This window comes from Bubalus kerabau, chromosome 23 (assembly GCF_029407905.1).
Source record: "Bubalus kerabau isolate K-KA32 ecotype Philippines breed swamp buffalo chromosome 23, PCC_UOA_SB_1v2, whole genome shotgun sequence".
NCBI classification, from domain to species: Eukaryota; Metazoa; Chordata; class Mammalia; order Artiodactyla; family Bovidae; genus Bubalus; species Bubalus kerabau.
The window spans coordinates 3,006,454-3,028,837 of record NC_073646.1 but is presented as its reverse complement, the minus strand read 5'-3'; the positions used below and the strand labels follow the sequence as shown (position 1 = coordinate 3,028,837).

At 52.2% G+C, this 22,384-nt stretch overlaps 1 protein-coding gene across 2 annotated transcripts in view; it reads right to left on the bottom strand.

Annotated features, from left to right (window-relative positions):
* The window catches only part of PDPK1 (3-phosphoinositide dependent protein kinase 1), a 69,290-nt gene that overhangs the window by 38,829 nt on the left and 8,077 nt on the right, over positions 1–22,384 (bottom strand). For both annotated transcript variants that reach the window (XM_055562474.1, XM_055562472.1), the window contains exon 2: positions 60–323. In XM_055562474.1, the coding sequence (XP_055418449.1) occupies positions 60–266 (207 nt within the window). In that variant the 5' untranslated portion in view covers positions 267–323. The remainder of the gene's footprint in view (positions 1–59; positions 324–22,384) is intronic.

Here is a 22,384-nt window from a genome sequence, read left to right as displayed (position 1 = left end):
CAGTGCTCCCAAGGAGAACACCCTCGTCCAACAAACAAACGGCAGCGGCGTGTACTCACTGTTGAAAACGAGCCTTCACCGAGAATCTTCCCGAATTTGAAGTCCTCGGGCCGTTTCTTCCGAGGCTGCGGGGGCTGCGCGGCGTGCTGCAGAGCGCTGGCGCTAGCCCGGGGCTGGGCCGCGGTGCCGTCCATGGCGGGGCCCTGCCTGCTCCCCCCGCTGGGAACGCCGGGGGCCGTGCTGGACTCAGTCTGGGTCCTCACCATTGATGGGGATGGGCAGGAGCATAACACCACGCTGGACTGAATGGGAACCGTGTCATACTGGGGGCACAGGAAAAGAGAGGTAAGGTTCAAGGCGGCTCGCTGTTCTGAACGAAGTCTAGATGCCGCTGAGCCGCCACCAAGCACAGGCAGGCCGCCCGATGTTCGGACGTGCAGCCCTGGCCGCGGCCCTCTACTCTGAAGTCTCCTCCTGCTCAAACCTCGCCCTGCCCGGTCTGCACGCCCACGACCCCCCCACCCAGCATCGACCCGCCCTCACCCACTCCCTCAGCACCGCGTGCGCCTCCAACACCCCCAGCCCCGCTCAGCTGGCCTTCCCTGAACACCTTCTGTGGCCTGTCACAGAGCAAGCTGGTCCAAACCTGTGACCTCAGGGTCTCCCATCCCAGAACCCCTCCCCTGCTCACCCACCCACACATGATATAAGGCAAGATGCACAGAAGGCACCCAGGGCTTGAACAAAAAGACCAGCTTCAGACTGTGTCCCACAGCTAAACAGAGCGGGTACCTAAGCAGTCCCGGAACACAGAGAGTAACCAAATGGAAAGAAGAGTCCAAGAACTGCCAACCGCACATGAAAGGTACAGCTGATGAAGAAGAAACAAGCTGCTCAAAAAGAACAGTAGTGGATAATGCTTAACAACTTGAAAAAGTAACTGATTTAGAGCCAAAATGCTCACTGCACACCCAAGTTACCTCCAAATTAAAGAATTTTATGTTTTTTTAGTTATTTAAACAAATTTTAAAACCTAACAAGTTTTTAAAATTTGCAATCCCTATTAAAAGAAGCTGGCTTCCTTGCAGAAACTGACAAGATAATTCTAAAATTCTTATGGAAATTCAAGGAATCCAGAATAGCCAAACAATCTCAAAAAAAAAGAACAAAACTGGAGGACTCACACTACCTGGTTTCCAAATTCATTCCAAAGCTATAGTAATCAAGACAGTGTGGTGCTGTGTAACGATACACGCGGTGGTGAACGGAGCAGAGTCTAGAAGAAAACTCCTAAGTCTATGGCCAATCAATCTTTGACAAGGGTGCCAAGGCTTCAAGGGGAAAAAGCCTTTTTCTGCCAATGGTACTGGATATCCACACGTAGAAAAATGAAGGTGGCTGCCTTTCCCACATCAAAATTTAACTCAAATGGATCAAAGATCTACATGTAAGAAATAAAACTAGAAAACTCTTAGAAGAAAATACAGGAGTATATCTTTATGATTTTGGCAATGGTTTCTTAGATATGAAACCAAAAGCACAGGAACAAAAGAAGAAACAGATCAAAGGGACTTCATCACAATTTTAAACTTCTGTGCTTCAAAGGCACCACCAACAAAGTGAAAGAACAAGCCAAAGAATGGGAGAAAATATTTACAAATCATCTATCTGATAAGGGACTTGCATTCAGACTGTATAAAGAACTCAAACAATTCAATTAAAAACGAAACAAAACACAATTTAAAAACAGTCAACAAATCTGAGTAAACACTTCTCCAAGGAAAAAACCATACAAATGGCGAAAAAGTACCTGAAAAGAGGCTCAACATCATTCGCTGCTACAGAAATGCAAGTCAAAGCCACAATGAAATTCCATTTCACACATACCAGGATCAAAAAGATAATAACAAGTGTTGATGGAGATGCACAGAAATTGGAACCCTCACACTGCTGGTAGGATGTCAAATGGGGCAACCACATCAGAAAACATACAACAGTTCCTCAAAAGGAAACAGGTAGCGTACAACCGAGCAATCCCACTCCTAGAAATGAAAGCACAGGTCCACACAAATCCTGTACAAGCATGTTCGCAGCATCATTATAGATAACTAAAAGGGCTGGAAAGGACAATCAACAGATAAATGAATAAACAAAATGCACTGCAGCTATAAAAAAGCTGAATACTCAGCCATAAAAAGGAAGTACTGATATACTCTACCAAACAGATGAACATGCAAACGCTATGGGATGTGAAAAGGGCCTGACACAAAAGCCACACATTGTGTGATTCCATCTGTGTGAAATGTCCAGATGAGGCAGATCTACAAAGAAAGGAAAACTGGTGGTTGTTGGGGCTGGCAGGAGGGGAGAACAGAGTGGCTGCTAATGGGTCGGGGGTTTCTTTCTGGAATGAGAAGGATGTCCTGGAATTGGAAAGTGGGGACATATAACCTCATAAATACACTAAAACCACTGAATTACACACTTTTAAAATAGGTGGATTATACAGTATATGAATTGTATCTCAATAAGCTGTTATAAAAATAGCTGTATCACACAAATGACTACATAAATTTATATATCTCATTCGAATCCATAAACCATCAAGACTGTTTTTTAACAAAAGAATAGGCACCAAAAAAACTCAAGTAGCTCAGAGCTGTGAAAATGTGTCTCTCAAATACAAGCGAGAGCCCCAGACCACAGCACACATTTTTAACTATGGGGAGAGGCTGGGGGGATGAATTATTAGACAAGAAGAATGATTAAGTATGTCTACAACACAGAGAGACACCAAAGGCTGGCGGGACTATAAAGCACGCTGACCATCCAACTGTGGCCGGCACATGGGCCCGTGCTGCCACTAAAATGGTTTTGGACACAATATGGTAACCTGTCAACAGAGTGACCACAAAACTTTCATCAGTGAGATACATAAAAACACTTAGGAGAGGTGGCCAGATGTACAGTTAAAATTTAGATGGCCATTAAGGAAGGATTTTTAGATAGTGCAAAGTTAAATCGGAAACACACAAAAGTTGTGCCCACAACCGTTAAAAAGAAAAGCCTTTCCAGTCTGAGCCTAAAGCGTTCCAGGAGTGACATCATGGGCCTACTCATCACCAGACTGTTGTGGAACAACACGGAACGAACTCAGAGCACCCAGATTTGTTTCTAACAGTCCTGCCCTTTAAAAGAACCAGGAGAGCACTTGGCTCCACATCTTGGAACAGGAAGAAGGCTGTCAACATGGGCTGTGATCCTCTGCTACGTCTGAAAAGGAGGCTGTCTGTGTGGGAGGAAAAGGCAGGGAAGCTGGCCTGCAGGGACTGTTACTGGCCACGCTGTGTCCCTGCAAACATAAGTACAGCCACTAAGAATAAGCTGAAACTGGGGAAAATCAAGACTGCAACAACACACACAGATAGGTGGTAAGAAGTGCATCAACGTGGTAACACAAAAGCAGGCTCAAGACAACTGAACACTTAACTTTATGAATTTAAACAGGTAAAGGAGTGTGGCCAAAGTTGTTTCTTATATGTACATTGCTGTTTTTCAGTCACTCAGTCGTGTCTGACTCTTTGCAATCCCCTGCAATGAAGCACACCAGGCTTCCCTGTCCTTCACCATCTCCCTGAGTTTACTCCAACTATGTTTGTTCAGAAAGGCTAGATAAAAATTTTCTCTCTCCATTAATACAGGAAGAGATGCAGAGAACTATCAAGAAGCCAGAGTCCTACAGGAAGTGCACCAAGAAAGGCTGGACAGGCGGGCACAGCAACCAACGTGTGCGGACTGCGACAGCTCAACCACAGGGGAAGCTGATGGAGACAGACGCTCACCCTAAGAGGCACAAAAGCCAAACAAGTGAGACACATCTAGGTGGAACACCCTGCAACCCGAACGTGATGAGCACAGAGGAGGAGAAGCGAGGCAGCGGATGGCAAGAAAGGCAGGAGCCTGGGCTGCCCCCGGCAGGGCAGGCCAGGCAAGGCTGGTGCAGGCAGGTCACCCCAGAGGACACAGCACATGCCAGCTCCAGAGCTGCTCCCCAGCTGGGACGGGCAGGCTTCATTTTCACTTCAGGCAAGGTACACAAATATGAAGGAACTAACTCAACACACACAATCAATGAAACACTAGGAGACTGTGACTAACAAGCGTTGTAAAGCCTATCTAAGAAAACTTGCCTTTTTAAATGTGGCCGACAGCACAGATGTGACCAGCAGTGGGGCCCTCTCCTTGGAATGGGAGCCTGAGGCACACCAGTTCCTTCTGGAACACTGCTGTCTCCGTGGACACACTGAGGCTCACAGTAGGTCTAGTGTGGCTGATGCACCTCATAAACCCTCCATCTCGGGAGAGGTACGAGGGCTGGACTCAGCTCTGTGGTTCAGCCAGTACCTTAAGGGTTTGTCCCTATAAACAAGGCATACAATCCTAACAGAAGTGTTGTTTAGCTGCTCAGTTGTGTGCAACTCTTTGTGACCCCATGGACTATAGTCTGCCAGGCTCCTCTGTCCCCAGGATTCTCCAGGAAAGAATACTGGAGTAGGTTGCCGTGCCCTCCTCCAGCAGATCTTCCTGACCCAGGGATCGAACCCATGTCGCTTGCGTCTACTACACTGCAGGCAGGTTCTCTACCCCTGAGCCACCAGGGAAGCTAATAGAAGTGTAATCAAACTCAGGAGCTTCCCCTGGATATCAGCTGGAACTTTCTGTCCTCCAGAGCAGTGGGAAGTAGGGAGAAGGTCACAGCCACCATGCCAAGGTCCATCAGGAACCAAGACAGGCCCGGGCTGTCCTCAGCGTCCAGGCCAGGGGCCTGATGACCCCAGGCTGTGCCCACAGGCCACCGAGCACCTCACGGGCTTCCCACACACAGCCAAGGGGTAAGCGCTCCCTGTGCCTGCAGAGTCATCCCAAGTGCAAGCTCTCAGGCCCAGGACTGAGGCGCAGCAGGGCTGTGGGGCCCAAAGGGACTCCACGAGATGGGGAGGAAAGAGCCGGCACTCCAGCAGCGCCACCCCAGGCACCACTTCAGACTGGCGGCTCACACGCCCAGTAGGGTCACTGCTGCCCAACGGGATGGGGGCAGGGAGAGCACCACGGGTCCCGCCACGTGCAGCCGGTTATTGACCTCACCTGAGCGCCCCGCTCCTGCCAAGCAAGGCTCTAGGAGACAATGGGAAACGCACCAGATAGTGGCAAATGCTGCTTCTGATTCAAAACCGACACATGAACTACTGAGTAAAATCTCAAACATGAAGTTTTTAGATAACAAAACGTGATGAGTTGATTCATGGACCTGAAAACAGGTAATTTTACAGACATGCTTCTGGACCCAGTGACTATTCCAGCAACGGTGCCACGTGGGTCTCACACGGGTCTCAGCCCAGGCGAGGGACAGCACAGAGGGCAGAGGCCTGAGGTGGCGCTGGAGGCGGGCGCAGGCAGCAGGCCCCAGGCATCCGCACACATGGGGACAAAAGCTGGCAGGACCACCACCCTCGAGCCAGCTCGAGCAGGGGCAGATGGCCCTGGCATCAGGCAGCCACGGAGGCTCACACGGTGAATGCACCTTCTGCCGGCCTCAGGAACACCTGCTGAGGGCCGTACTCTTCAGCTGCAGCCTCCTGGATGCGAAATGAACACGCGTCCAGCCCACGACCGCAGCCTCCAAAGACAACGACAGGTGCGTCTAATGAGACTCAAGCTGACACAGACATGCTCCTGAGCGCTTCCTCTCCATCAGAGCAGTTTCTCCAGAACAGGTTCTCGAAGGACAGCACAGAACATAGAGGTCTGCTCCTGACCTCAGCGGCAGAGACCCCACACGCAGCCTCCCTCCAGGCGACAGCACTTCTAGCGGACATGTGGAAATTCGAGGCGTGCTGAAGATCAAGCCATCTCGACAGAGCTGGACCTGCCTCCAGACCTGTGACACCGAGCGCCCCTGGCCGGCCAACGACAAGGGAAGGAGCAGAGGGTCGTGCTGAAGAAATCCGCTCAGGTCCTACTCAACACCAATCTGTGGTGAGTGCCTCGGAAAACGCCCCAGCCACCTTTATCCCCCCAAAGCTGGTCACGAGACAAAGGCTGGAGCCCAGGGTTTTCCCACCAGTAAACATCAAGGCCCTTGAGGCCGACACTTATTCTCACAAGTGTTGAACTCTGGCAAGCTGCCAGCCCCAAAGCACAACTTCAATGACAGGTATGAAGGCAGGAGCTGACAGGCCACTCTTGAAGGACACACACCATGTAAACTAACATAAACTACTAAGTCTTTCATCGTTGGAAGCTGGCTGCAACTGTCAGCATGTTCTGGACAGCTGCAGAAGGTTCTGGAGCCAGAGCTAAGCTGCGCCCACTTCAGCCTGATGGGCACTGAAGCAGAAGGCTTGACTGGAGTCGGAGCAGAGAAACTGTGTGCGCTGGAGCTGCTGGTGGGTGGAAAGGTGGCCCTGGGGCCAGGCTGAGGGGCGGGGACAGGACGCTGGGTCTGCACACACACCAGGCACCTCGCCCCGACACAAGCACCATCCCCGCCTCAAATGCCAGAACCCCGTCACCGCCCCGAACCTCTGCACCCTCACCCCCGCACAGCAGGCTTGCCCCGGTGTGCCGCTGCCCACAACCCAGGAAGGAGGGTCGCAGAGCTCTGAGACCACAACTGCACCCTGCCGACAGTGCCTCAGTGACTTCCCCAAGGACACCCTCTTCTCCAACACCTTCTGTTATTTCATGAAAATACACGTGCTCATTCTGCTCATCACTGTTTCTTAAAGGAGGTAAATGAACTACGTTATTAACCCAGACTCAACAAACACGGCCACTGTGCTAGCAAAGGCCCAGGCAGACGCGGTCCCTACCTCTAGGAAGCAACATCCTAAGGGAGAGGGAGTGACAGACGCGGGTTCACACCCAGAACTCACTGAGGAGAGTGTGAGGGCAGCCGGGCACAGGTGGAGGGCGTGTGGGGGGCGGGGGGGGGAAGCTCGGGGGAGCTGGGGAGCACTGCCGCAGGTCCCAGGAGGCTGACAGTGGCTCAGGGGTGCTGCGACGGCACGCAGGGGGACACACACACACAAAGCGAGATGCAAAAGTAACCAACCATGCACCACACAGGTCGAGTTTCACTTTCCTCTAATGTTTGAGACTCAAAATTCAGATTCAGCGGCCTTTATGAGTCAGAAAGAAAACCCAGTCATTCTGAAATGGCAATAATAGATGATGCAATACACAGACACACACACACACACACACCTGCTTTTCTCCCCCACAGGCTTTATGAGAAAGGGCAGGGCCACCACCAGCACTTCACAGGCGCTTCAGGGACTTAAGGTAAATGCAGTGCCCTCAAGACCACACTGCTTCAGGGGATTCCCTGGTGGGCCAGTGGCTAAGACGCAGGACTCCCTATGCAGGGGGCCCGGGATCGATCCCCGGTCAGGGAACTAGATTCCACATGCTGCAACTAAGAATTGGTATGCCAAAACTAAAGATCCTGGGTGCTGCAACAAAGATCGAGGGTCCTAGTGCCTCGACTGATACCTAGAACAGTTGAATAAATATTTCTTTAAACACAGTTTTATCTACTTCACTAACAAACATTCCCTGAGCACCTACTCTGCACCGTGCACTGCCCTAGGCACGGCAGATACAGCAAAGAACCGAGCCCATCCCTCAAGAGGCCCACGTTCTAGTGGGGGCAGGCTGACGCCCAAAAACAAAAGCCAGGCAAAACCCAGCGTCTCAAATGGTGATAAATCACTGTGAGAAAATACAGCAGGGAAGGAAGACAAGAGGGCTGCAAATGTAACGACCAGAGGCGCCCCCACTGGGAAGGTGACTTCTGAACAAAGACCTGAGGAGGTGGGGAACCCTCAGGGAGAGGACCGGGCAACGCAAAGACCCGGCGGCAGAGCAGCTCTAGACTCACAGTCGTCCGCTTGACCCTTGGGACGGGACGCCTCCAGACAGGACCTCTGGATGCCAGGCAAGACCTCAGGATCCCTGAAACCCCCTCCTCTAGCCACTTCTGGCACCCTCTGGGCACCGCAAACCTCAAGGGAGAAGCCTGAGTAGTGGGGCTTCCCATAGGGTCCAGGCGCCTCCTGCACCCGAGTCTGATGCCGGCTGAACCCCACTGTGGGGTCCCACGTCAGCCCTGGGCGGCAGATGCTGGCCACCAGACCACGGCCGCTCTGGACACGCCCCAGAAGCTCCCACTCTGCACCAGCGCCACGGGCATGCTGACACAGGGGCCTGTCACTGCCAGCCTTTCTCCTTTGTGGAATTCCGCAATTTCCTTCCTGCGTCAGCCCCAGTGCCCCAGCAACGTGCCTCAGCGCGAGACTGCGTCTCAGGGCCGCGCTGACAGAGTGCCGCTCACAGGGGCAGCTCAGGGCTCCGGCTTTCTCTCCCTGCAGTCATAACTCGCTGGTATGGGTATGTCTTAATGAACAGTTTCAATCTGGCAGTAAAATGATGGTCGCAATGTTACCTTTTAAAGCATTTTAAAAGCATCAACTGTAAAATGAAAAGCCTATGAAGAAATCCCTCGCCCACAGTGAAAAGCCCAAATGTTTATCTGTACTCTTGCTGTTACTCTAAAGGGTTGATTTTGTAAGGTTTCGAGGTGATAATTAAGCTGCAGAGAAGGAACTCTGAGACGTCCTCACCGTGGTCCAGAGGACTCTCACCAGTTCCGGCCCGGGGCGGGGGTCGGGCTCACGAGGACTTCCTCCCAGCCCGCGGGCCCTGCGCCCTGTGGAGACAGCACTGCCCGGGGCGCCCAGGGCCTCGAGTGAGTCACTCCCACCCAGCACAGCCCCGTCAGCCCGCCACCCGCTTGGTGACCCAAAATTATGGTGAACAAATACATCTGGTTACTCAACAGCTTCTGAAATGTAAGTCTCAGGAGAAATTTAAAGCTCCAGCACCCTGTCCCCCAGCCTCCTCCGCCCTGGTCACAAGTCCTCGAGAACACGGCTCTCCGCCGGGTCCTGACAGCGCAGCGTCACCACAAGTCCTGACTGCGGGCCTCCCGACACACGTGGCGCACCCGAGTGAAGCATCTCCCACTGAGGGAAGGCTGGCCCACGCCAGGGGCCGCAACCCCCACCCCCGCTCCCCCACCTCCCAGCACCAGCACCCTCTAACCCCCACAGGACAGGGCCCCTCTGTTCCTCTCTCTGGCTTCTGGAAATGCATGAAGTGGAGCCTGTGGCTCTGCTCCACCGCGGACAGGGACAGACGGCTGTTCTCAACTGAACTCAGTCTGAAGAGCCGGCGCCACCAACACCCAGCACCTGTGATGTCTCTGGAAGCGCGGTCACACGGCCCAAGACACACCTCATCCCGCACCATCCCCGGGCCATGTGACCAAGTCAGCAGGCGGCACCCGAGGGCCCACCATCTCCGGGCAAGGCCAGGGCAGCACCCGAGCATCCCTGACAGCAGACAAGCCCACATCTCAAACAACCGACTTCCAAATGAACTTGGAAAAGCATCGTCCGTAAACTGGGCATTTTCTGTACACTTAAACTGGTTTTACAGCAATGTGTATAAAGAACATAGGACTTTCAATTTCTTTGAGGATTGAGTTCAGCAGTCTCCTAAGAGGCAGAAACTCTAAAGGAAAAATTAATGAGATGAATTAATTTTCATATCCACAAAAACACATCAAGGTTTAATGACACTATCAACCACTAAGGGAGTTTAGGAAAATATGAGCATCAAAATATCCAGAATCCAGGGACTTCCCTGGTGGTCCAGGGGCCCATGCTCCCTCTCTGGTTAGAGAACTAGATCCCATGCGCCACAACTACACCCGGCCCCAACCCCGCAAGTCAAATAAATAAACCAACACTGAAAAACAAGTCCAGTATCCAACATTCGAAACTGCTAAATGTGACAAATATTTGATTGACAAATAGATGAAAATGCAAATGAATTTGGAGCAAAGGAAAACAATGACCCACAGGTTTCTTTTCCAGCTTCCATCAAGTTTCTTACACCAGACACCACACCTCTTCCCAAGCTGCAAGTGACGACTTCCCTAATCCTTAGGAGACCAGCCGCTGGGTGAACGGAAGCTGGTTTTTAAAATTCAGAGCCATGTGTTCTTAAAGCACACCCCAGATCTTAATTACGGGGCGGCAGGACAGTACTGCGCCTGGCATATGAGGAAGCAGAGCGGCGACCACGCACCAGGCTCCAGGCACCTTGGCGAGCGTGCAGGGGGGCACGGCCCGCAGCCTGGGTGGCCTCCCTGAGCCCCTGCTGGGCCTGCACGTGCAGGGGCTCAGCAGAGATGACGACTTCTCCAAAAGCGCTCAGAGAAGTTGTGTCAGGATGAGAGATTCATGGTTTCTCCTCCTCTGTTTTGAAATGTAGTTTAAAACACTTTACAATGGGGCTTCCCTAGTGGCTCAGTGGTGAAGAATCTGCCTGCCAATGCAGGAGACACAGGGTGGATCCCCGACCCAGGGAGCTCCCACACGCTGTAGAGCAGCTAAACCCGTGCGCCACAACTACTGAGCCTGTGCTCCAGCGCTGAAGGGCGCACGCGCTAAAGCCCTGCTCCGCAAGGAGAGAAGCCACCGCAGCGAGAAGCCCGTGCTCCGCAACCAGAGGAGCCCCCACTCACCACAGCCAGAGAAAAGCTCAAGCGGCACTGAAGACCCAGCACAGCCAAAAAAAAGAATAAAATTATTAAAAAAAAAAAAAAAAAAACTTTACAATGAAAAGTGATTTATCTGTTCATTCTGACAGATATTCACTTAGCACCAACCAGGTGTCCAATCCTACCTGAGCCCCGGGGACCAAGACGAGCAAAGCAAACAGCTCCTGAGCCAGCGCCAGGAAGCAGGGGAGGGGACGCAGGGGAGCGGGGTTGCCTAAAGTTCCTCGGATCCCTTTGGATCTTTCTTTCTCATCTCTGTATCTTTATCTCTTTAAAAAGGATAAAGTGCACATTAAGCAAGAATTTCACATGAACAACAGGCTCGGAAGCCTAAAGCTAGACTCATGGCTGGCGTGATGAGTCAGTCTTTCAGCCTGAGTGGGGAGCCTGTCACTCCGCAACACAGCCAAGGACTCAAACCTGGGGGCCTGCACACCCCATACTGAAGCAATCGCAACTAGATGCTTTCAAAGTGTCTCGGCTCCGAGGAGTTTCAAATTTCTACCTGCAGACCTGCTGAGGAAGAAACGAACTCCATGATATCACAAGGGTGAACTGTCCCAAACGCTTAACCATGACTTACTAAACCACCCAAACCTCTCACTTATTAATAGTCACCACTTCAGACAAACAAGTTACAGGTACAAGAAGAGAAGTTACCTCCAAACTGTTCAAAGCTGCACTCTGCCAGGCTGGACCCCAGCTCCACTCCTCACTAGCCATCTGACCTTGAACGTGCTATGTCACCTCTCTGCGGCTCAGACTCTTCACCTAATAGCAGGGATGACGAGAACCGGAACTTCCAGGCTTGCCAGGAGGATTTAATGAGTTAATCTACACAAAGCACTCAAGCCGACTCAGACCGAGCATGCTATAAGCAGTTTTATGATTAAAGAACACAGAAGACACACGGTTTTCCCAACCAAGGGTCATCAGATCATAAAACAAACCCTTCACGACCAAAATGAAGCTCATCCCCTTTCCAAATACTATTCCCTTTTCTGTGAGTAAACCTGAATTAACAATGTACTGAGTGAAGAGGCCCAGCTCTAACTGCGAGGCAGACGAGGTGATACAGGACTGCTGAGCTCTGGAATCAGGATCACAGCCAGGCCTTCTATGGTCAGGATGCCGTCCTGCTGCATAAGGCTCCAGGCATCGAGAGAAAGGATCCCAAACTCCACGGGCCTCCCTGGAGGAGTGTGCGGCGGCGCTCTAGAAGGCCTTGCCGGGCGCAGCCAACGCACCGCAGAGAGGGCATCTCCCCCTGGGCCCTGCACGAGGGTGGCGTGGACTGCCCCCCCAGCCAAGCAGCTCAGCCCCAGAGGGACCCTGCTCTCCAGTCAGGCGCGCTCACTGGCAAAGAACACTCTGCTAAGAGCCTCCTCGCACCTCAAGAAACCCAGCAAGGCGGAGCCCAGTGCACAGAACCTGGTAGAGGCAGGGACAGCAGCCACAAGCCCAGCTCCACCCAGGACCCACCACGAGAGGCCGGAGAGGGGGCGCCAAGCCGAGGACCCCCACAAGCCCAGTCCCGCCCAGGCCCCACCACGAGGGGCCGGAGGGACAGAGCCAAACCGAGGACCCCCGGCGAGCTCACGAAGACCAGGGCCAACCAGGGTGAAGCCCCACTCTCTGAGCCATGGTTCACTCTCTGTAGAGAGAGGTCAAGAACATCAACCCACTTCTTGAGGGCTGCTGGGGGCCCATGATAGACAGGAGGTCAAAGGCACTCTGGGAAGGGCATGTCTTGTGTCCACAGGGCAGAAGAGACACGGCCCCTGCTGAAGGCTGGACTGCGGGGCCTGGGTGCCCGTCTGAGCGCACTGAGAGCGCCGGCGGCCACCCGCTCCACCCATGGGAGCCTCCAAGCACAGGCAGACTGGGAGCTGGCCCACAGGACACTGGGGTCACCAAGGAGCTTGTGCAGTGTGATACACAGCAAAATGCCACCGCTCCTGACCACGCAATGACACCGAGGAACCCCGGGTGGGTGGCTGACTGGATCTCAATGAACACCCGAGTAAGACTCTGCTGTTCCATGGTGCAGGGTAGAGAGAGTTCAGTTCAGTTGCTCAGTCGTGTCCAACTCTCTAACCCCATGGGCTGCAGCACGCCAGGCCTCCCTGTCCATCACCAACTCCCAGAGCTTGCTCAAACTCAGGTCCATCGAGTTGGTAATGCTATCCAACCATCTCATCCTCTGTCGTCCCCTTCTCCTCCTGCCTTCAATCTTTCCCAGCATCAGGGTCTTTTCAAATGAGTCAGTTCTTCGCATCAGATGGCCCAAGTATTGGAGTTTGAGCTCCAACATCAGTCCTTCCAATGAATATTCAGGACTGATTTCCATTAAGATAGACTGGTTTGATCTCCTTGCTGTCCAGGGTGGAGAGAGGACACAAGCAAAGGGGGAAGCGTCTTGTGGGTGATTCCCAAGGGTGGCCACTTAATCCGTCCCCCTACTCCCTTCTCCAGCCCCTCAGAGCCGCTCACCCAGCCAGAGGCAGGAAGAGGAACACGAGGTCATGGCTGCCAGCTGCCTGAATGAAGTCCAGTCCTCAGGCTTAACAGCCCACCAGGCTCCTCTGTCCATGGATTCTCCAGGCCAGAATACTGGAGTGGGCAGCCATTCCCTTCTCCAGGGGATCTTCCCAACCCAGGGATTGAACTCAGGTCTCCTGAGTGGCAGGCAGGTTCTTTACCACCTGAGCCACCAGTAAAGTCTAACAGACCACAAGACTCAGCAAACGCTGTCTCTGAACTGTGCTAAACTGGCACCTCCAACGCTAACTTGATATATACTACACAACACTGAAATACAGGATCTCTTTGTCCTTCTCACTTCCCTGCCATACTCTGAAACTGCATACAGGTACACTTTACAAGCCACGAACTTGATTAACGTGAGCATCAGGATGCGGGTGACTTCTGGGCAGGTGAGGGGAGATTATAATCAGCAGGACCACTTAGGGGGCTTCTAAGAGCTCAACAAAACCCTGTGTTTACAGGAGGGTGGTGGCACGGGCCAGTTTGTTTCAAATTCTCTATATGCACCCGTTATAAATACAACTTTAAATAACATTACTTAAAGGGAAATTAATGAACTGCCATTTTTCTCTACTTCTAAAAATAACTTTTATTAAGCACTTACTGTTTAATAACACACACTTCTGGGCATTTCACACATGGTATCACAGTTCTCAAAACAACTTCTGGGCATGAGGACCACTGGCATCCCTTTTTACAAATGGAGACATTAAGGCACAGATCAGGCCCTCGCCTGAGTCCCAAGCCCAGCAGTGAAGCCAGATGCACACTCCCTCGGCCCTGCCCAGCTGGGGGGCAGTGGGGAGGGGGAGCTGATGCTCAGGGTGAGCCAGGAACAAGCAGGCAGGGCCGTCGGGGAAGCAGTCAGGGACCACTCCACAACACGCCTTGGGCTCCAGTCCTTCTGACAACTTCTGTCACACTGAATCTAGCTGCAACAAATTCATATGAAGATTTATACTATGAAAGCATTTATTAAGAAATTACTCCAAACAGCTGGAAACAGCCTATGTAAATGTCCACCAACAGAACAATGGCTGCTCAAGGTTCACTGACAGAGGGGAGTTCACACAGCCACTGCCAAGTGGCTCACGCAAAACACTCAGTGAAAACAACAGGAGACAAAACCGTCTCAGATATACAGTAAGGGTCCCAATTGATTTTTTAAAAAATACAAATAGGAGGGGCTTCCCTGGTGGTCCAGTGGTTAAGAATCCGCCTTGCAATGCAGGAGACACCGGTTCGCTCCCTGGTCTGGGGAGATCCCACGCGCCGCGGGGCACCTAAGCCATGCGCCACAACTATCGAGCCTGCGCTCTAAAGCCCGGCGCCTGCAGCCACTGAAGCCCTGTACCTAGGGCCGGGGCTCCACAGCAAGAGAAGCCGCTGCAGCAAGAAGTCTGAGCACCGCAACCAGACAGCAGCCCGCTCTCCACAACTAGAGAAAGCCTGCACACAGCGATAAAGCCCCAGAGCTGCCCAAAATAAGTAAAAAATACACAAAGGAAACAGCAATGACCTCTGGGTGAAGGAAACATAGATCTTCTGGTCAGCTCCCTGAAACTACGAACCTGGACAGCGGCAAGGGATGGAATCCACCCGAGGGTCAGTAGATGCAGAGGCTTGAGACAGTGGGGACCTCCAAGGGACCTTGTCAATGGCACACCAACCACAGGGGCCACAAGGTCCTCAACAGACACAGGTGATACCACAGGGGGCCCACAGACTTCCTGAACTTCCTTCTAGGTCCATCAGTTCATTCATTCAGAAAAGACACGTGATGTATAAAAGCATTTGCTAATGCACAAATGAGTAAGTTAGTACCTTTTAGCTATCTTTTATGTGAGGAAGAAATCATTAACCACCAGTGGGGGCCCAGCATGGAAATCCTGCTTTTGCTTTTAGAAGCCTGTCATCCCAGAGCTGTATCAGAAAAACAGTAGCACTTCAAAGGTAACTGTGTCTGTGTTAGTTGTGTCCGACTCTTTGTGACCCCATGGACAGCAGCCCGCCAGGCTCCTCTGTGCAAGAAATTCTCCAGGCAAGAATACTGGAGTGGATAGCCATTCCCTTCTCCAGGGGATCTTCTCAACCCAGGGATCGAACTCAGGTCTCCTGCTTTGCAGGCAGACTCTTTACCATCTGAGCCACCAGGGCAGCCCATCCAGATACTTATGATTCTGTCTCACACCTAAATGACGTGAATGAAATCTAGAAAGAATGTGTATAAAAGCTTTACTCAGTGAAATCTATTAGTAATCAGTAAACAATAATATCAACAAGCTCTTGCCCTCTGTTTTGCTCAAATAATACAACATATTAAACTTGACAACTAAAAAAAAACTGAGCTTCTAAACTCGTCATACTTATACTACCTACAAATGAATCTTCTCTGGGGAATTAAACCCATGCAGCTAACATTTTCCCACTACAATCTAGTTTGGGAAACTAAGTGATACCTAACTTGATCCAAAGCAGGGCATCTTGAAAGTTAAGTGATACATATGGTGAGGCCAGCAGCACGGAGCTGTCTCCCTTCTGCCCTGAAGAGCCTGGGGCTCCCCTTTCCTGCTCTCTAGCTCCCAACTCCAGCTCCTTAGAGGAAACCTCGCTCGGCCTTCAAGACTAAAAGGTCAAACGCTAAAATGAAATCTAGAGCACACGGGTACTGTCAGTGAGATGAGAACTGTCCTCCAGGGTCCCAGCCCTCCCAAGCCCCCTCTTCAGTCCCCTTCCCTCTGCTGGGCTGGGACCCTTGGCACTGCCCACGCCTCTGACCGCTCCGGCAGCCCCACCCCCTTCCCCTGGCTGATCCGGACCACGAGCCCTGCTGTCTCCCATGTCCTTCAACCTCAGTGGGGATTGCACTGCCGTCTGTCCACGCCGGCCCTCGGCTCGTGTGCCTCCCTTGGCAAGGTGCGGGGTCCTTAAGAACGGCAAAGGGGCTGTAGGGACGTCCTGAAAAGGCCCTGGTACTGTTTATTCTCCATCTGAGTCTCTCACACATAAACACAGCCACACTGATACTGACAACTGTTCTGAGAGCCCTAACAGATTATCCTGTTGAAAAAAAAAAGCCAGATTAATGTGTTTAGACTTGATTTTTAATCCTCTAAAGCTTCTCTCTGAAATAGAAAATAAAACCCAACCAACCCCCAGAATGCCACTGGGCATACATATAAACAGCATCCGGCAGGAACGCCCTTCTAGCAGTCAACTCGCTCAGCTTATTTCTAACTGTGACTGCCTCTCCTGACACCTGAAAAGGCTCCTCTAACAGATGCTTTCCTTTCCAGGGCCTTTATCTACAAATTCTGAATAAAGAGCGTCTTATTGGGAACAATAATGACCAACTGAGACAGAGAGACTCTGTCCCACTGTGAACAGCTAACTCCCACAGCAAAGCTTCACAGCATCAGTGTGCATAGAAAGACCGACTCTGTCTAGCATGACCTTCATCCACACCTCCACTGATCACCAACTGAGAGTTCAGTTACCGGAAACAAAGACAGGAGGAGGAAGGAAGGAAGGGCAGGCAGGCCGGCCAGGCTCTGTCCCACCTTCTCCTAACCCACTTCCAACACCTAGACAGCGTCCGGCCCCGGAGTCCCGGGGACGGCCTGCAATGCCCTCAGGCCTCCCTGCGGCGGCCAGGAGCCGGCTCCCTCATTTTCTTCAAAGTGCTTTCCTCGTCATTCTTCCTACCAATTCCTACCTTTGTAACAGTCTTGTTTTTGCTGTGGTCATGTAGAAAAGAGGTTGGAGGGGAAATCCATAGATGGGTGGGAAAACAAAACCAACTCATGATTTTCCTGAAAATGCCTATCTTCAGAGATCTGCAGAAGAAACTCCAAGCTCTGTTCTTGGCTCAATCTAAGAGTCTCAGAGTCAACAGCCCACAAATCAATCTCGACTCAAGAGCTTTAGACAATAATAACACTCTAGCTTCAAGGGTAAGAAAAGAGCCAAAGAAGAACATGTCACAGCTGACCACCTACTGTGACGAAGCCCAGGTGATACAGGACTAGCTTCCTGCCCGCAAAGAAAGCACGGAGAGACGAGCACACGGGACCCGAGCGCTAATTAGATCACACGCAGCAGCCGTCAGACTGCCCGCGGGACACAGGCCTCCCCCAGGAGGAGCCGTTTCCGTCAGTGAGTTTGGGTTCACTCAGCACTTGGAAACAGCTCTGTCCTGGCAGAGTCCTGGGAGTGCCCAAGCCTGCAGAAAGAGGCCAGACCCACAAAGCACCTGGACCCCATGCCAGGCCTAACCCAGTACATAAGTCAGAAGCCCTCCAAGTCCCAACTGTCTTCATCTGGAAACCAAAAGGATCCGACCGGGCGAGCAGGAAGGTCCCTCCCCAAGCGAAATACTGCGGTCATCCTGGGACACACCGTCCGCAAGGGCCGCAGGGCAGGGCCGGGCCGCAGGCCTGACTCCAGTCACCTGCAGCCACTCCCCACCTTGCCAGTGATACGCGACGGGTCGCACCAGGCACACCTGACATCCTTGGAATTCTTCCTGAGCTCAGAACCCCAGTTTCATCACCAAAAGACATCAGACAAACCCAGATTGCAGGACAGTCCATGAAATACCTGAGCGGCACTCTTCAAAAGCATCAGGTTCATGACAAGACAAGACTGACAGACCGTCACAGAGCAGCGAGGACCCTGGAGACGTGACAGCCAAACGCAACGTGGTACCCTGGGTGGGGTCCTGGGACAGAGAGACGACGGAGGGGGAAACTGAGGAAAGCCCAGCAGGTCTGCAGCAGAGTCACAGTGTGTTGGCAGGGTTAGGGCTCAGTTTTGATGGATGTGGCCGGGCTGTGTACATGCTAACATCCGGGAAAGTGGGACGATAGGTATTACAGGAACTCCACGTTGTGTTTGCAACTTTTCTATACACCTAAACTTATTCCAAAAATCAAGTTTATTTTAAAAGTTAAGTTTGTTTTGAAGATTATTTTGATCAGTTCAGTTGCTCAGTCGTGTCTGACTCTTTGCGACCCCATGGACCATGGCACGCCAGGCCTCCCTGTCCATCACCAACTCCTGGAGTTTACTCCAACTCATGTCCATTGAGTCGGTGATGCCATCCAACCATCTCATCCTCTGTCGTCCCCGTCTCCTCCTGCTTTCAACCTTTCCCAGCATCAGGGTCTTTTCCAATGACTCAGATCTTCGCATCAGGTGCCCAAAGTATTGGAGTTTCAGCTTCAGCATCAGTCCTTCCAACAAATATTCAGGACTGATTTCCTTTTCAGATGGACTGACTGGATCTCCTTGCAGTCCAAGGGACTCTCAAGTGTCTTCTCCAACACCACAGTTCACAATCATCAATTCTTTGGCACTCAGCTTTCTTTATAGTCCAACTCTCACATCCATATATGATTACTGGAAAAACCATAGTTTTGACTGGACAGACCTTTGTTGACAAAATAATGTCTCTGCTTTTTAATATGCTGTCTAGGTTGGTCAAGCAAACCAAAAGGATCTGAAAACATCCTGTGTCATTAAAAACTTGAGTCAGGGGACTTCCCTGGTGGTCCAATACTGCGTTTCCGCTCCAGGGGGGCACAGGTATGATCCGTGGTTGGGGAACTAATATCCTGTATGCTGCAGGGTGTATCCAAAAAAAACGACTCAGAGTCAACGCTGAACACTAATTTGAAAAATATATGGCTACTGAAAGAAAATAATACACTTGACAGGAAGGGAAAAACCTGGACACTGAATAAGCTCAGTATAAATTTCCAACCACCACCACCTTCTTCAGCATGCACTGTCGGAAAGACATCCAGGACTGGGCGCACAGCAGGTGCCCCGAGAAAGCACGGCAAGCACAGCCCACCTGTCTTCCCGGCGACAAAGGGGCGCCCCCTCCTCAGACGTCTCCGCTCTCAGCCATCCCCTGCGCCTGTCCGCCACTTGCGGACAGGACCGGCCCCTGCTCAGCATACCCCGTGCACCCTGGGGCCCGGTTCTTCTGGGTTTCTCACAGCAGCAGCCCCGCAAGGGCCGGCCACCCCCTCCTGGCAGGGCGCTGCCCTCCCCTCGGGCACCATTTGCAATGGCGGTGCTGCTGGCCACTTCCCTCCTTCCCCGAGGCAGGGCCATGGCTGGCGGGCTCACAGAGCGGTGCCGAGTTGCAGATGTGGCCTTTTTCACCCAAGGATTCCTTCAGGGCGTGAGCCCGGAGACCTGTTCTGTTGACGCCGCTTCTCCTACCCCACGACCAGGCCGTCCTCGCCCCCTTCCACCCCAGAGACACAAAGCTCAGTGCCAGCCACTTTCAGGCGAGTTTTCTAAGATTTTATTTAAAAAAAAAAAAAAAAAAAGGCATTTAGATGACACAAGTTCTGTTTTTTTAGGAATGAGAATAAATAGGTTCACAAATATAATCTATATTTAGATGCAATTTTTAAAACTGTGTATCTGATAATAACCAGCTATGTACATACAATCAGTAGACTGTAATTCTGAAAAAACCCTGAAAGAAAAACGCCAAACTGCAGAAAGAAAAAATGAGTTAACAATGGGAAAAGAAGGCAGCGCAAGCTGAGCGCCTGAGACCCTGCAATGAAGAGCCTCCGGTCCAGGTTAAGTCACAGGCCACTCGGAGAGGAAAATCGAACAGCTAAGAGCTCAAGGTCACAAACTGACAAGACCCCAGAAACAGCAGTGATCCAGCTGCTGAGCTTGTAACTTACCTGCTTCCCCCGGCCCCAGCCGCTGCGGATCAGACCTTCCTGACAACGTGCCTGAGCAGAGCCAGTGTTCGGGCAGTTTTCCCAGAGACTGGGCTGTTTCCATCACTTCCCGAAGGAGATGCTCTGCACGCAGCCAGAGTGGGCACACGCTGGGGTCTCAAGTGCCCGTCCACCGCCGCCCTCCTCCCAAGCTGCTGGCTCGCTCAGTCACACTCAGTCACCGCATGGCCGCACACAGGTGCCCAGCAGGAAACCCGAAGGCAGCAGGCTGCTTGGACACAGAGTGCTGGCTTCCCCCAGGACCGCCAGCACACAGCTGTCTCAGGAAGGTGGAGGCCCTCACACCCAGGGCCGCAGGCACCCACGGAGCACGTGCTCCTCTTGGGACAGGGCACTCCTGGAAACAGAGCAGAGCCCAGGGCTGGGAAACGCTCCCTCCGACCTGCCCCAAAGCAGCAGAGAGGTGTGCCAGAGGGACCACAGCACAGTGTGGCTGCTTCTGGCAAGGGGGGAAAGCAGCTTGGCGTCTGGTCCGAGAATCCGCTAGGGATGCCCTGACCTGCAGTCAGGGTCCACCTCGCCAACGCTGGCACTTCTCCAGGCTAGACACTCAAGGTCTGACCAGTGAGGACAGTGGTCCAGAGCAGGGCAGCAGTGCCAACGTGGCGAGCCTCAGCCCAGAGCACCGCACACTTGACCCTGACTCCTCACTCACCCAGATTTCACCCAGCATTTGATCAGCAAACTTCCCGGGAGGGGCTGTAGGATAAAACAGAACCAACGGCTTTGAAATACAACCTTTCAAGGCTCAGGTAGGTGGTACAGTATGTATAAAGAACGAAGTATAATGTATATATATTCCCTTTCTGAATTACATTCCCTTACACAATGAAGAAATGGAACGTGGGACCATGCTTTTAACCATCTGACTTCTTGTTTGGAAAGCTTTCGTGTTAAGCAACAGACTACGGTGAGACCCTCTGCCCCTCAAACACGTTCAGCTCTGAACACAGGGAGTCAGAACAAACATGCAGGATTCAGAGATGTCTTTGTTAATAAACAGCAACGGTCAGACAGACAGGCTTGTGACAACTACGACAGGGATGAAAACCATGAAGAGAAAAGCGTGAGAAAGAGTAACAGAAACCAGCTAGAGACTCCAAGTTCAGGGAGACACGTTTAACAAGAGCTATACACACCCATTCCAGAGAAACAGAACATGGCACATGTAGTCAGAGCTGATGCAGACCAAGGGCAGGAAGGGGCACAGAGAACCTGATTGGCTAGAAAAGGCTTCAGAGCGGGGCGGGGGAGGGCGGGTGCAGGGAGGGATGTTTCCCCTGAGGGGGATCTCTTCAGGCCAAGAGAACTGGAGAGGAGAGCCTGGAGGTCGGAGATCCTGAACCTGCCTGGGACAGAGCCACACGGTGGGGACTGGCGTGGAGGAGAGCTAAGTGATGGGTGAGAGAGGCGAGGGAAGGCACAGGAGCATCAGAATTCGGGGAGCCCCAGCATCCCCCCACTTCCTCACCAGAAAAGGGAGAATGAAGAAGAGAGTGTGTCTGCATTTCCAGCACCACCAGGCGGGAGAGCAGCACGGCCCGCCATGGAGTCCTTCCTTCACCGCGGGAGGGTGTCCACAGGCACCGACCTCCACGCTCAGACAAGGTCTCCCCCTGCAGTGGTAGTTCTCCGGGTCCCCTGCGGCCTGACCCTCCCAACCTCACAGCATCCGGGGGTTGGGCGGGGACAGAAAAGTGAACTCCAAGCCCCACAGCTTTCCAAGGCACTTAAGGAGAACCTCAATGAGGCTCCAAGCCTCCCGGCGAATCTTATCAACCTTTCTTGACAGCATCCAATATTCGGCTGTCACTTTGAGATACAACTCCTGCTGCGCTAAAATTAATTCCAAAAAAGAACAGGTTGAAGAATGAGACTTTAACAATGAATTCATTGTTAAATAAGCTTTTAGCCGGATGAATTCTGACTGCAATACTGCCGAGAGATACACACACACACACACAGCCTCTCATCAGCCCTCTCCAGCGTGGGCAGACCTGCCACCCGCTCCACAAACAGGCAGAAGACGCGGACCTCCAGACATACCTTCAAACCACACCTGTAAATATTCTGAAGGCTGCACGTGGCTGGTACAGCGGACACACAGTCCCATCTGTAGGACAGAGGAGGTCACTGGGCCGCCAGGAGCTCTGCGCCCCCTTCATCAGGCCCTCGACCACACTCCAAATGGCTGTGCACCCAGGTGCCAGCCCGAAGGTCAGGTCTGTGCCTCTTCTTGCGCAGAGCTTGCGGTGCGGTCAGTCCTCGCTTCTGTGAGCCCACGTGTGATCCAACTATGTAGACAGACGCCTGAACCAGTTGCTCTGATAAGAGATCTGAAGCCCACAAATGTAAATCCTTTACAGTGAAC